Below are 14602 nucleotides of genomic sequence, written 5' to 3'. Positions count from 1 at the left end.
CACAGGGTCTTGTGTGCTTCTAAAACAAGTGGCTCCTGATAGATAATTTTGGAATTCTCAGATTTATCAGAGGCACCACACTTTCTTCTGCTTCCTTCTTTACAGTTGCTGATACCACACACAACTTGTTGCTGTTTGTCATGGTCTGTCTTCACCTGCTCAAATTTTGGGATTTGTAGAGATAAGGGGATACTGTTCCCTGGTTGGTTGGAGAGGTTATCCATGGGTTTTGAGTTTCGCTCTCCAGTTGTCCTGTCCAGGTTTATGGGGGAATTCAGGGAGATGAAACAGCTGTGCTGCTGCCTCCACCATGTGCAGCATTAACCTTCAGGAGCTGTGATTTAGAAGCGTATTGAAGAGACTGACAGTGATGACGCTGTTCTGTGGGACTATTTTTAGGAAAGAAAGTCATTCCAAGCCTTAATTAATTATTACAATTAGTTTCAATTAGTTGGCCACAGAAATAAAACTAAAAATAAAAGCAAACAGCTTTATTTGCAGGAAAATCACTTTTTATTGACCACAATTTACATTGAGTAGATGCTGAGCCAGAATATTTCATTTAAAATATGATATTTTTGTCACTTCTGGAAAGGAATTTCAGAAAAACACAAAAGATTGTGCAGTCACTATTTTGAGATATATAAAGATAAAAAACATATTGTCCACTCATTTTAAACTATTTTGATTACTATAGGGAACCAGTCAAATAAGAGATTACTCTGATGATTTGATAAAGTTGGTTAAAATTCAGAAGGGCATCTGTTTTAATATTTGGAAGTACTATGTGTTTTAGTTGTTTCTCTTATTTGGTTTACTACCATAGGTGTAAAAATAACCTTTTTTTGTGTTTGAGTCTAGGCTAGCTTGGTTGGCACTGAAATTCCATTTTGTAAGATTTTACCATGACTGAAAACATTCATTGAGAGAACTAATTGATACGAAGAAATAACAGAGATACATTTATTTATTTTGAAGATGTTTTTGTTAACTTAGAGAAGATTTAGACAGCAAAGATGCATTAGTATTCTATAGGAAAAATTCAATTTAAAAATCCCCAGTAAATTAATAAGGAACATTTGCAGATAAGGAGTTTGTATATTTGAAGAGATACTGGGTGAGTTGCTGAAAAATTCCAGTTGAATGTAGTGTGTATGTCTGTAGCATATCTAGGCTCAAAACTGAGCTACAGACTTCTTTCATGTGAATAGCCATTTCAAGTATTGCATACTGTCTTAATGATTCTTATTAACCTTCTTTCTTTTCTGTATCTCCAGTATGTTTTTAGGGAACTATGGAACCTAACAAATACTTGTCTTAAATCTTTTTTGATTAATATTTGTAGAACCAAGAGTTTGAAATCACACAACACGCACATGTACACATGCATACTAGTACAAATTGAGTTCCTTCAATCAACGAAGTGAGTTACACCTGAGGGCACTTGAAGCCCAGCGTGAAGTGACTTGATCAAGATTACCCAACCAGCCGGTGTCTTACCTGCAATCCAGGCCTTTTGATTTCAGTCAGTGCTCTTTTCACAATAAAACACTGCTTTCTCTGAATGTTATGATAAGCTTACGTGTTACTGAGAAAAGTGAGTCAAGATCCATCTCCTAAAGAACGGTTAATGAGAAAGGAAACTTAGGAATGCTGGGTGTCACCAGCTTTGCCCAGATGACTAAGCCACAGTTTCTCCTGTCAGTCTTGAAAGTTGTGCTCCTTCGTTACAGTGACTTCCATAATTGTGGAGCATGTTGGTGAGGTCTTGGAGCCAGGTAGTCATCAGTGCAAATTTCTGTTATTCCACCACTTACCAGCTTGCTGAGCCTTAATTTCCTCGAAATGGGGATGATGATGTAATCTTCACAGAGTCATGAGGATGGATGGGAACCTGTGTAAAGCATTTACTAGCATGTTTCAGGAACCTTTGCCCTTTCCCCTTGTGCTCAGTTGCCTTATGTTTTCAATCTCTGAACTGTGTTCTGTCATATCGGTATTGACCTTAATAAACTCTTCATTTTGTTCCTATAAAATGTGCATTCTGATTGGATGCACCTTTCCCTCTCAACTTCATAGAGCAATTCTTTGTTGTTAAATAGCATTAAAGTTGTAGTTGATCATTATGCCATTGGAACTTAAACCTAATTATTTCCTTGAAAATAATTGCATATATGATTTTATTGTCTCTTCTCCAAAGTTAAGAGATAATCAAATAGGATTTGAGCCATTATAAGTCAGAATTAACAGATATCCTTTAAGTTTTGGAGTAAGTAGGAATTTGAACAGCATCTCCGTATAGAAGTTTTCCTTAGGGAAAAATGTTTTGAACACTTCTAAGATTATAATTCCGACCGTGTCCTTGTTTTATGTTATAGTGAAAATGCCTCGTGTAAAAGCAGCTCAAGCTGGAAGACAGGGCCCTGCAAAGAGACATCTTGCAGAACAATTTGCAGTCGGGGAGATAATAACTGACATGGCAAAAAAGGAATGGAAAGTAGGATTACCCATTGGCCAAGGAGGCTTTGGCTGTATATATCTTGGTAAGTGTGAGAGTGCTTCTAATGGTCAATCCAAAGATGTATATGCTTTCTTATGAAAATGGTTTCTCAATTATGAGCTGTTATAGGATGTTCTTAATAATCTGCAGTCAACTTAATAGTTTCTGATTAAGCAAAAATGCATCTCTGAACTAGGAGTGGAAATTGCTAATGCAGTCACAACAGAAAAAGAGGGTAAAATAGCTGTAGTACTGTCGTTAGTGAGCACTAGGACTTTAGATTTTTAAGATACTTTATGTAATCTTAATCTCTTTTGAGACCCAAAGAAACCGATGTACATATCTTTCCCCTCCCACCTCCACCTATGTGGGATTTATTCCCTCTGTGTTTGTCTAATTTGGAGATTTGCAGATCTTTTACAAGCGTGGGTTTCTTGTTTCTTTCTGTGCAACCCTCTTAGCCATCATACTGGAACTAGGAGAATTACCTAGAAACTGCGTATTAGGCCTGATTAAATGTGCAGATAACTAACATACTTATTCTGAAATTTTTGGGGACCCCTTGTGGAATCCTGAAATTCTGTTATATTAACTAAATTATGGACTTAAAAATATTTTACCTGATTGCTTCTACAGCCGTTTCACCAATAAATGTTAGTAGTGATGCAATGCAATTCATATTTGCTTCTGATTTTTCTAATTTTTCCATTCTGTATTCTCACTCTACTTCTAATCTCAGATTAATTAATTTCTGCCATGGAGGTTTATAAAATTTTATTTTTAGCAATATCTTACTCAGAATACTAATAATATGACAGATTAGTGTCACCTGGGAACTTGTTAGCCCTGCAGATTTTTGAGCCTTACCTCAGACTACCAATCAGAAACCGCAGGGGGAGGGCCCAGCAGTGTTTGATCAAGGTGATTCTGATGCGTGCTAAAGTGTGAGAACCACTGAGGCAGGTGAAAGACCACTGCCCTTACTCAAGAGGAGTAAACACTTCACCTGCTCCAGGACCAGTGGGCTGCCATTGGTCAGTTGCAGTTTCTGTAGCTATCTTTATGAAACACAGCTTGAAATCTAGTGCTTTATCATATTTTATACATATGATTCCTGTCGGTCAGTGGCACCCTTTTTGTGAAATATGTGTTGATTCTCTGGTTTTGTTGAGAGCCAAACCCATTCCAGTGAACTAGGCTGTATCTCTGATTTATGGCAAAAATCCTTATAAATCATGAAAGAGTAGTGGCTATATTAGCCAGGTATTTATTTTTGATCTTGTGATTTAGGGGAGATGGTAGATTATATAAGCTGTCTTTGCTACAGGATATGTGGACTTATGCCATCATGTAATAATAGAAACCTGTCTCTAAAAAAATAGGTTCTTCATTTTATATTAATTTACTTTTATAACCTTTTGCAAATTTAAAACTTACCTTGTGTGTGTCTCTGTTTTATCTGTATTTATCATCAAAAGATGCCATCCAATAGTATTTTTAATAGGTAATGATTTGATCTCTGTAATAAAACTTAACTTTTATACGTTTGGGATGACTAATCGGTAAAAAGAGGCACTTGCTTGAGTATTGTCGCCTCCAGTCTGTCTCTCTGTGATACACTGAAACAGCCAGATTCAAGATCATCAGCAGTTTCTGTTAATGAATTAAAAAGATTGCTTTTGAATTTTCTTTGCATTTTTTTCTGTAGCATTTGATACTGTTTATCTTTGTTTCTCATAACAGTTGCTTCCATTATCGTTTATGATAACATACCTTTCCCCTAGTTTTCTTTCTGCTTTTCTGGCTGTGCTTCATCATCTTTATAGGCACTTCTGTGTGTTCCAGCTTTTCTTCTTCTGTTCACTTTTTATTCTGTATATTCTGTCTGAGTGATGTCAAGCTTCTCCTACTCTCTTTACTGTTGATTTCCCTATGTTTTTTCTGTAGCCTAGGACATGATTTCCTGAGTCCAGGTCCGTAGCCACTGGCCTGTAAGGAATCTCTACTTAGATGTTCCACAGGCATTTCTAAAACTTGTATCATCATCTTTTATCTCCTGATCCTGTCATGAGGATTGTCTCAATGAATGACAGCCTTGAAGCCAGAAACTGGGAAGGCATTCTTGAGCATTCCTTCACTAATATCCTAGTTCCTTTTCTAGTCTTATTGCTTTACCTGGGTGACTTCTCAGATCCATTCATTTCTCTTCACCTTTGCAGCCACCGTCCTGGTCAGGTCATTAGCATGTCTTGTCTGGACTCTGACTGTAGCGCCGAATCTTCTCTGTCCCAGTCTTGCTGCCTTGCACACCATTGTTATCAGTATGGCTTTTATGACCAAGTACACTGATCAGATAATGTGGTCATCTTGTTTAAACCTCTCTGATGGCTCCCCAGTGCCCTTCAAATAAGGTGCCAGACTTTTAAAGAGTGACCTACAAGACCCTTCATATACAACATTTATCTTCATCCCTTTTATCTCCTCAAAGTCTGTGCTTCAGCCGTCTTGCTGCCCTTTGACTCTTAATCTTTATATGTGATGCTTTAAAATTTTTAAAATATATTTTATTTTACATTGTTTTTGTACCAAACCTTTGAAAAATTTCTAGTAGCTTTCCTGAGGTATAATCCATATACTTAGACTATTGGGTTAGCCTCTTCACTGATCTACCTGCTTCTGCCCCTTGCCCCTATACTCCATTCTCCACAAAGCAGCCCAAAGAAGTCTTTGTTACCACAGTCTGATTTTGCTGATCCTCTGCCAGTGGCTCCCCATCTCATTCATAGTGACAGCCAAAACCTGTATGTTACCTGTTAACCCATCGTGTTTGTTCCCTGCTGCTTTCGCTTTCTGATCTCTCTTCTTCTGCCTCACTTAGTTTTCCCCAGCTACTTTTGTCTGCTTGTTTTCCAAACATGTCAAACATACTCCTGTATCAGGGTCCTATTTATTTATTTGTTTATTTAGAGATGGAGTCTCACTCTTTTGCCCAGACTGGAGTGCAGTGGCATGATCTTGGCTCACTGTAACCTCTGCCTTTCAGGTTCAAGTGATTCTCCCACCTTACCCTCCCAAGTAGCTGGGATTACAGGTGCGTGCCACCACCATGCCCAGCTAAGTTTTGTATTTTTAGTAGAGACAGGGTTTTGCCATGTTGGCCAGGCTGCTCTCGAACTCTTTACCTTGGTAATCCACCTACCTTGGCCTCCCAAAGTGCTGGGATTACAGGTGTGAGCCACTACGCCCGGCCCACATCAGGGTCTTGGTGCTGCTTTCCCTGGGGTGCTCTTCACTCAGATGCGTACATGGCTTATTCCCTCCCTGCTCTCAGGCCACTGCTCAGGTAACACCAGGTCAGTGTTACTTGTGGCCACACTGCTTACCTTTCTTTCCTGCTTAATTTGTTCTCTACAGCACTTCACACTGTCAGATGTACTTCATATTGTATTTCTGGTCTGCATCCTACCACTGAAATGATGGCTTTGTAAGAGTAAGGATTTTCTTTTTTTTTTTGTAAGTGAGGATTTTTTCCTGTTCATTGCTAAATCTCTATTTCCTAGAAACTGACATTTAGTATGTACTTGGTAAATATTTGTTTAATGAATATGGGCAACCTTATTTTTCTAACTCAGTATTCTGGGGCAACTGTACTTCTTTATTTGCTTGAAATAAAATGACAGCCACATTAAAATTATTCTGATGGCAGTTGAAAGTTCTAGTGCCAACATCCTGAACTATTGGTCCAGATAAGTTTTTCCTAAACTAGTGCTTTTTAGAAACTTTAGCTTCCTCATTTTTTACTCTTCAGATGCTCCTCTTAAAAGAATTTCATAGTTTATTAAATTTAAGAAATGTATCACTTATCCTCTGAGGAATTCACAATATCCATTAGCATATCAAAGGCCATTAGTACTTTTGAATTAAAGAAATCTTTATTTAACTCAGTTTCCCATACGTAATTGATAATCATATGGAAGAAACCAGAAATTGTAAGATGTATTCTAAATTCACATATGTTAAAACATGAACAAAAGTCTTAAAATATATGAAATGTACTGTAATATTCTGAGAAACATACTGTAATATTCTGAGAAACATATATGGGAACTGAAGTGTATTCTATCAAGGGTTACAGATACACAAACCTAAATATTAATATATTTATAACATTACTTGTTCTGATGTTAAATATTTTACTTTTTTAAACAGCTGATAAGAATTCTTCAGAGTCAGTTGGCAGTGATGCACCTTGTGTTGTAAAAGTGGTAAGAAATATTTTAGCTAATTTGTTTCTTTTCTGTTGATTTGGTGTCGTATTTGTTTTGTAAAATGCCTTTTTTGATGAACTAGAATTAATTAAACCATAAGATACCAAATTTTTAATAATTTTAAAAATATGTAATAAGACACAAAAGTAGCTTTATAGTTTTAAATCACTTGAGTGTGAAAATTTCCTCTCTTGAAATAAAGTGGTTCTGGTATTTGGGGGTAAATGAATGAAAGCATAGAGGCATGCAGATGTGGAATAAAAATATTCAGCTCATTTAAGAAATTTCAGCTACTTTTACAGATACTTTTTATATTTATATCCTATAAGACTATACTAATGTAACATAATTTTATTGTATTTTAGTTTGCATTTGCTTCTGGACTTCCACTTCGTCAGTTTTTTTCTGTTTATTCCCAGTTTTCTTCCCCTTCCATTTTTGTAAATTAAATTATTTATTTAATTGTGATTGTTGGGCCTTTTTTGCTATAATAATGTTGAAATTAGTTTGTTATGAGTAAAGATTGGCGACATCCTGTCTGACATAAGCATACTTCTAACAGCCAGATCAATTTATATGTTGGCAAACTAGAAGACATTTTTAACTATTTTTTAAGTCAATTATGTACCTTTTTGCTTACCAACATTTGTTACTCCCCTTCTTCAAAGTTATTTGATACGTATGAAGAATATGTTTCGGTTAAATAGAAGAACCAATAGGATGTATTATCTGGGCAAATTAACATATAACTCTTCCCTTACTTTTTCTCCTACAGGATACATGTATTAGGGTTCTCTGGGGGACAGAACTAATGGAATAGATGTACATATGAAGGGGACACCCCCACGATTTAATTACCTCCCACCAGGTCCCTCCCACAACCTCGTGGGGATTATGGGAGCTACAATCCAAGATGAGATTTGGGTGGGGACACAGCCAAACCGTATCAGCCAGAACTCAGGAATTAGGATTACTCTGAAGGTTTTCATTTTGTTTCCTTTTACTCCCTTTTATATTTTATCTCTTAGGAGTTAGGAGTCAGCTTTTTTGGACCTTTTTAGAGATTTTAAAACTTTTTTAAAAAAATTGAGGCGTAATTTTTACAGGGAAGTACGTAGATATAAAATGAACAATTTGAAGACTTTTGACAAGCACATATACCTGTGTATCCCTCACCTCTTAAAATGTAGAACGTTTCCATCACACTAAAAAGATTCCTTATGTTCTTTATCAGTCAAAACCCTACTCCCTTGCACCGTTGGAGGCAACCACATGTCTTGAGTTTTTCTTTTTTTTTCTTTTTTTGCCATGAATGAGTTATTCCTGTTCCAGAAGATTATGTAAATGGTATTAAACAGTATATATTGTTTTGTAACTTCTTATGCTCAGCATAATGTTTTAATGGTTCATCCATATTGTTGGTGTATCAATCATTTGTTTCATTTTATTGCTGTCTTGATAGACATTGGGGTTGTTTCCAGTTTTTGGTATTATGAGTAAAGCTTCTATAAACATTCTTGTACAAGTGTTTTTATGGACACATGTTTTTATTTTTCTTGGATAAATACTTAGAGTTGCTGGTTAATAGGGAAGATGTCTATTTAAACTTATAAGAAAGTACTAGGCAGATTTCCAAAATGGTTGTGCTCTTTTACACATTGGCCAATAATATATGACAGTTCTGTTTGTTTCCTCTTCAACATTTGGCATTGTCAGGTGTGTGTATTTGTTTTTTAGCCATTACAGTTGGCGTGTAGATGTGAGTTATAGTTTCAGTTTGCATTTACTGGATGTCTAATGATTTTGGGCAATTTTTTGTTGTGCTTATTGGCCATTCGTGTATTTTCCTTTGTGGAGTGCCTCTTCCATCGTTTTTGCCCCTTTCCTCTGATTTTTATCTTTTAAAAATAACTGGGTTGTTTCGCTTTTTATAATTGAGTAGTAAGAGAGTTTTTTTCTGGATGCAGTTCCTTTTTCAGATATGTGTTTTAAACATTTTCTACTGTGGTTTGCCTATTCATTTTTTGAATGCTTTTTCTACATCCGAGATGAATCACAGGATTTTTCTCCTTTATTCTGTTAATGTGGCAATTACATTGATTGATATTTGAGTATTAACCAAACTTTGTATTCTTAACATACACCCCACTTAGTCATGGTGTATTACACTTTTTACATAACTACTAGAACTGATTGGTAAATACTTCGTTAAGGATTCTTCTGTCTTTGTTCATGAAGGATATTGGTCTTTCATTTTTTTCCCAACTGTTTCTTAATTTGAAGTTTCCAATCTCATTGTTGATTTTGGTAGCAGAGTTCCCTACCTGGCACTCTGTTTGGTCTTCCCCTTTTTGCCCTGTAGGTCTCTTAAGTCTCCTCCTTTTTACTCCTAGGGCCTCTAGGGGAAAAAACCAGAGCTGCCGTGGACTCACTTTGTTTTCTGTCTTTTAGGGGTCACAGTCCTCCTGTCCTGCCCATTATCTAATTTCTGAAAACAGAAATTTTCTTTTTTTTAAGTCCGTTTTTATCTTTGTTTGCAGCGGAAGGGGTGGGTCCCAGTTATTCCCTCGTGCAGGGAAGCGGAAGCAAAGTGATGCCTTTCAAGTTGTGTCAGTGCTTTTTTCTCCTGCCCCTTTTCATGATGGCCTTTCATTGTGGATTTTTCTTCTTTTTCATTTATGAAATAACATTCTTTTTGGAATATTCAGCCTGCTGCTAAATCAGAGGAACTAAGTTCTTACTGTTAAATTGGGTCATTTGTATTTAATTGCAGAATATTGTGTGCATTTGTTTTTGATAATACAAATTAAAATATTAAAATCTATGGGTAAGATGAGTTTCTTCTTAGGTTCATTAATAGTTCTGTTGTGAGAAGAAAGCAAGTCTCCTTATGACGTCTCATAATGTTGAGGTTCAAATGATGTGGTTCCCTCTGACCCCTTGCAGTTAGTTGGCATAGCCGTTTCTGTGTCTTGGAAGGAAAGTGTGCCAGTGTCATATCTTGTAGGTGGAATGGTGTATAATCATGTCTTTTTTGTTCTGTATAGCCTGAACCTTTTTTTTTTTTGTTTTTTGAGAAAGGGTCTCACCCTGTTGCCTGCGCTGAAGTGCATTGGTGCAATTATAGCTCATTGCAGCCTTGATCTCTTGGTTTCAAGTGATCCTCTTGCCTCAGCCTGTCTAGTAGCTGGGACTACCGGCATTCACCACCATGCCTGGCTAATCTTTTTGATTTTTTAGTGGAGATGAGATCTTGCTTTGTTGCCCAGGCTGGTGTCAAACTCAAGCTCCAGTGATCCTTCCCTCTCAGCCTCCTAGAGTGCTGGGGTTACAGGCGTGAGCTATGGCACATGGCCTCTGAACTTAAGTTGTATTTTATCTTAGAATGATGTGCTTTCTTATTGTACTTAGAAATATTTCTGTTGTTCTTTATTGTGAGTAATTAGAAGTATTTCTGTTGTTAGTCAGTGTAACTTGACTTTTACTGCTTTTTTAACTTACACGGTTAAGAAAAAACATGGCCAGGAACAGGTATTTTCTATATGCTTAAGGTAATAAATTATATATTTAAGTTTAAGACCAAGTACCTAGTTTAGGACTGTGTATCTCCTGTCTCCTAATTTAGTTCTGTTTCCATTATCCTTTATTATTTATTATTTCTTCTCTTTATAATTAGGACAGTGATAAATACAGTTGATTTTTCTTTTGCATTTAATATTTTAGTAACTTTTTCGATATTGTAGTTATCCTAGAAGAATGTCATACACAAAACAATATTACAGACCAGGCGCAGTGGCTCACGCTTGTAAACCCAACACTTTGAGAGGCTGAGGCAGGTGAATCACTTGAGGTCAGGAGTTCAAGACCAGCCTGGCCAACACGGTGAAACCCCATCTCTACTAAAAATACAAAAATTAGCCGGATGTGATGGTGCATGCCTGTAATCCCAACTACTCGGGAGGCTGAGGCAGGAGAATTACTGGAAACTTGGGAGGTGGAGGTTGCAGTCAGCTGAGATGGCACTGCTGCACTCCAGCCTGGGCAACAGAGTGAGACTCTTATCTCAAAAACAAAACAAAACAAACAAACAAACAAAAAAAAAAAACCCAAAACTAAAACAAAAAATAATATTATTGACTTTCCTTCCTTTGAAGGGGAAATTTGTAACTTCTATTTGCTTCTTTTCCCCTAGCACTCTCTCCTGAATAAACACCTACAGCACTCATTGTATTAACATTTATTTTAGAATTTTATTCTTCTTATGCCACTAATTGTTTTTAGTTTTTTTGAATGTGTTTATTCTGTCTCTCTAACTAAATTTTAAATTATCTGATAAGGACCTTGTCAATGAAGTTTGTTTTCCCTATGCAGTCTTCAGATGCTTGTTTTATTTATTCTTTTGAATACTTTTTAGCCATTAATTGCCCATTGCCTTTTTACTACTCTCTTCATTTACTCTCAACTTCCTGATGTCATTCACTTTCCTGTCTTATCTTTGCCGTAGAGAGTAGGCCCACTCATAATTTGCCTTCTCACAACTTTATAATATTAATAGTTGAAATGTTTCACCAAATAACAAACATGTAAAATGAGTATCAGTTCTTCCTGGTATTAAAATCAGAACTGTTTATGAACATTTGTCATTTAAAACATTATGGGCTATTAAAGATCATGTTTTCAAAGAACATGTACTACTGTTTGGGGAAGTTTTACAGTTATTTCTAAAAAAGCAGGATACAAAGTTCTGTATGTAGTATGAAGGTTGTTTTATAAAATGGCTATTTATGAAGAAAATATATCAGAATTTCCATATTTTCTAAAATGAGCATGTATTTTATCATTATAAAAAAAACTTGCAAATGTTACTTAAGAAATAAAGGCAAATTGATTTTCTAATGTGAAATTTTACTTAATAATGGACTAGCATATCAAACAGTGATTCTCAATCCTGGTTGTAGAGTATAATCAGAATCTCTGGGTGCAGGGCCTGGTTATTGGTATTTTTAGTAAAGCTTCCCAGGTGATTCGTTTGTGCATCAAGATTGAGAGCCACTGGTAGAATGTGGCACACAGAGCACCTTAATTATTTTAAATGGAATCATGTGTGCAGGCACATTTTTATCCTTGTTTTCAGTAGGGGTTTGCAGGTACCCTGTGCTGCTGGTAAGGGTTTCTAACTTAATGTGGACACTTTGTCAAGGAATTGGTTATTGCTGATAATACATGTATCTGCCTTAGAAACAGCTCCAGATAGTTAACCCACATATTTCTTATTTGGCATTGGAGTGAAGTTAAGACACACCCATTCAAGGTAGATGTTAGGCACATATTAAAAATGTTTTCCCATGTACCAAATGATGGTCTCTGGTTTTGTTTGGGGGCCTTAATTCTTGACCTACAGGAGAAACACTGTATTTTATTTCTGTAAGTAACTGTGCAGAGAGAAAAGTTAAATTGATAATAAGTTGGATAATGCAAGGAGAAAGAAATTTTCTTTTGTGTTCTCTTGCTGACAGGCTTAATATGAAATTAGTAGTTCTTTGAATTGCACTTACCCTTAGTCATTTCAGTAGCAGAACTAGAGGCAGAGGTCAGGCTTTTGGATGGTATCCTAACAAGTCATTGTATCGTGGTCCTTTTCTGATGTGAACTGATACGAATCTATATTTCACAGGTCCTTGGAAAGAAGTTTGCAGACTGATGTTTCATTTTCCTCACTGATATTATGAGAAGTGACCTGAATTTTTAATTCATATATCATAATTTTTTGGTAGGAAGGAGAAATTTTGTACAGCTTCATTTTTAAATGGCAGCCAGTTGCTTTTAGCTGGTGCCATTGAAATGTATCACATTTTAATTTTTTTTCTGTTGTCATCTTCATTTTGACACTTAGAAGTCTTAAAGAAACGTTTAGTGATATTCTAGTTAAAATGTCAGTCCCAATTTCTTTTCTAAATCTTGGCTATTATAGAGTTGGCAGAGTATTTTAGATTTGAAATATGTTAATAAAATTTTAGTTATGAGTTAAGGTATTTTCTTCAACGGGAATAGCTAGCTTTGGCTAGAGTGCAATGCCAAGGAAGTAGCTCCTTTATTTTGTGATAATGGAAGTTTATTGGATTAGAAGAAGTATGAAATGAGCCCGGAGAGCCTTCTTGTAGTGGGCTTTCATTATAATAGCCTGATTTATATGGTTGATTCTCATTATTATAAGTTTAATAAATTATTGCCTGAAGGAAAACTTGAAAGTTAAACTTGATATGACATAGGCTGAAACTGAATAAATCAGAATTTTATACTGATTTGTCTTAGGAAAACCTCTTTCAAACCTGAATTATATAAATGAACTATTCCAAAGGTAAGCTTTGGAGAGGAACTTTACCAGAATTCCTCTTTTTGAATTTCTGTTTCTTACACTGATTCTGTGATTCCTACCGAAGACCTATTCTTAGCCATTGGCTGGAAACATTGCAAGTTTCGCTTGCAGATGCTTGCAAGTGTCAAGCTATTGTTGCTGCTAGGAAAGGAGCCACAGGTTATAGAGAAACTTGGGTGCTGAGTCCATAAATTAAGGAATCGGCACTCATACTTTCAGTATGTTGGTTAGTTCCTACTTCTTAAGGAGTTGATGCATGCCAAGTCGTGATACTACTGTCTTCCAAGGTTAGGGTGAAAAGTATTACTTACCTGCAACAAATAAGGCAAGCTTATTTTCAGGTTGTGATCCAAGTATTAACGTGTGTTGCCCATTTGCTGTTAAATGCTCATTCATAACTGCCTGACTCTGCAGATTGGCTCATCAGTTTTCCTCTAAGTACTTTCTTTTTGAGACGGAGTCTTGCTTTGTCTCCTAGGGTGGAGTGCAGTGGCACAATCTCAGCTTACTGCAACCTCCACCTCTTGGGTTCAAGTGATTCTCCTCCCTCAGCCTCCAAAGTAGCTGGGATTACAGGTGCCTGCCACCACAGCCAGCTAATTTTTGTATTTTTAGTAGAGATGGGATTTCAGCATGTTGGCGAGGCTTGTCTTGAACTCCTGACCTCAAGTAATTCACCCGCCTTGGCCTCCCAAACTGCTGGGATGACAGACATGAGCCACCATGCCCAGCCTTCCTCTAAGTACTTTAATTGGGGATTCCTGTTTTCTGAATTATAAGAAATCTGAGATAATTAGAGCAGAGAGTATGGAGTAGTTTTCTACAGTTGAGGATGTCTTCAGTGAAGAAAAGGTGAACATATTTTAAGTGCTTGCAAAAGTCATCTCTAGTAACCCAAAACTATAAATTATCTCTCATTTAAGATAGTAGGCCTCATTACTCACTTCCCCCGATGCTCTATTTAACTTTGAACTCCAGCTACGCAAGATATTCTGCCCAAAATAATTTTTTTCTCATACCTCCTAAAAAGAAAAGCAACCCCAAAATTAGTTTTAAAATGTTAGTTTCCTCATTTGAAGTTTTCACTGCTTTAAATACTTTTTTCTGATTCCCAATAAATAATGACCAACACAAAATACCAAACATTAAATAAATACTAATTTTAATCAGATGAAATTTACTATTTAAAAAGTCCACAGAATTATAAGATCTTTTCCACTCTTATATATTTACTTAACAAGACAAAACTGCTGACAGGCTGTCATTTCTTGTTTGTGCAAATACCTTTTTGTGAATGTGTGTTTCTTTAGTAATAATTTTAATTGTTAATATCTCTAAAACTATAAAATGAATGTAGTCCATAACGTTGGTAGAAAACAATTGTTAATGAGCCCCATGTTTTTCTTGACTTTAAATCATGTGGGAAATAAGTTGAATGGCTCTTTGGTTTGACAAACG

The 14602-nt window shown here is 36.2% G+C and overlaps 1 protein-coding gene across 3 annotated transcripts in view; it reads left to right on the top strand.

Moving 5' to 3' along the window:
- VRK1 (VRK serine/threonine kinase 1) overlaps positions 1-14602 on the top strand; it is an 85495-nt gene that overhangs the window by 34219 nt on the left and 36674 nt on the right. For all 3 annotated transcript variants that reach the window (XM_023205592.1, XM_023205590.2, XM_023205591.1), the window contains exons 2-3: positions 2379-2543; positions 6710-6765. In XM_023205592.1, coding sequence (XP_023061360.1) covers positions 2384-2543; positions 6710-6765 — 216 coding nt within the window. In that variant the 5' untranslated portion in view covers positions 2379-2383. The remainder of the gene's footprint in view (positions 1-2378; positions 2544-6709; positions 6766-14602) is intronic.

Source organism: Piliocolobus tephrosceles, chromosome 6, assembly GCF_002776525.5.
Source record: "Piliocolobus tephrosceles isolate RC106 chromosome 6, ASM277652v3, whole genome shotgun sequence".
Classification (NCBI taxonomy): Eukaryota; Metazoa; Chordata; class Mammalia; order Primates; family Cercopithecidae; genus Piliocolobus; species Piliocolobus tephrosceles.
Note: the sequence above shows the minus strand (reverse complement) of the source record. Positions and strands in the feature narration are given on the sequence as shown.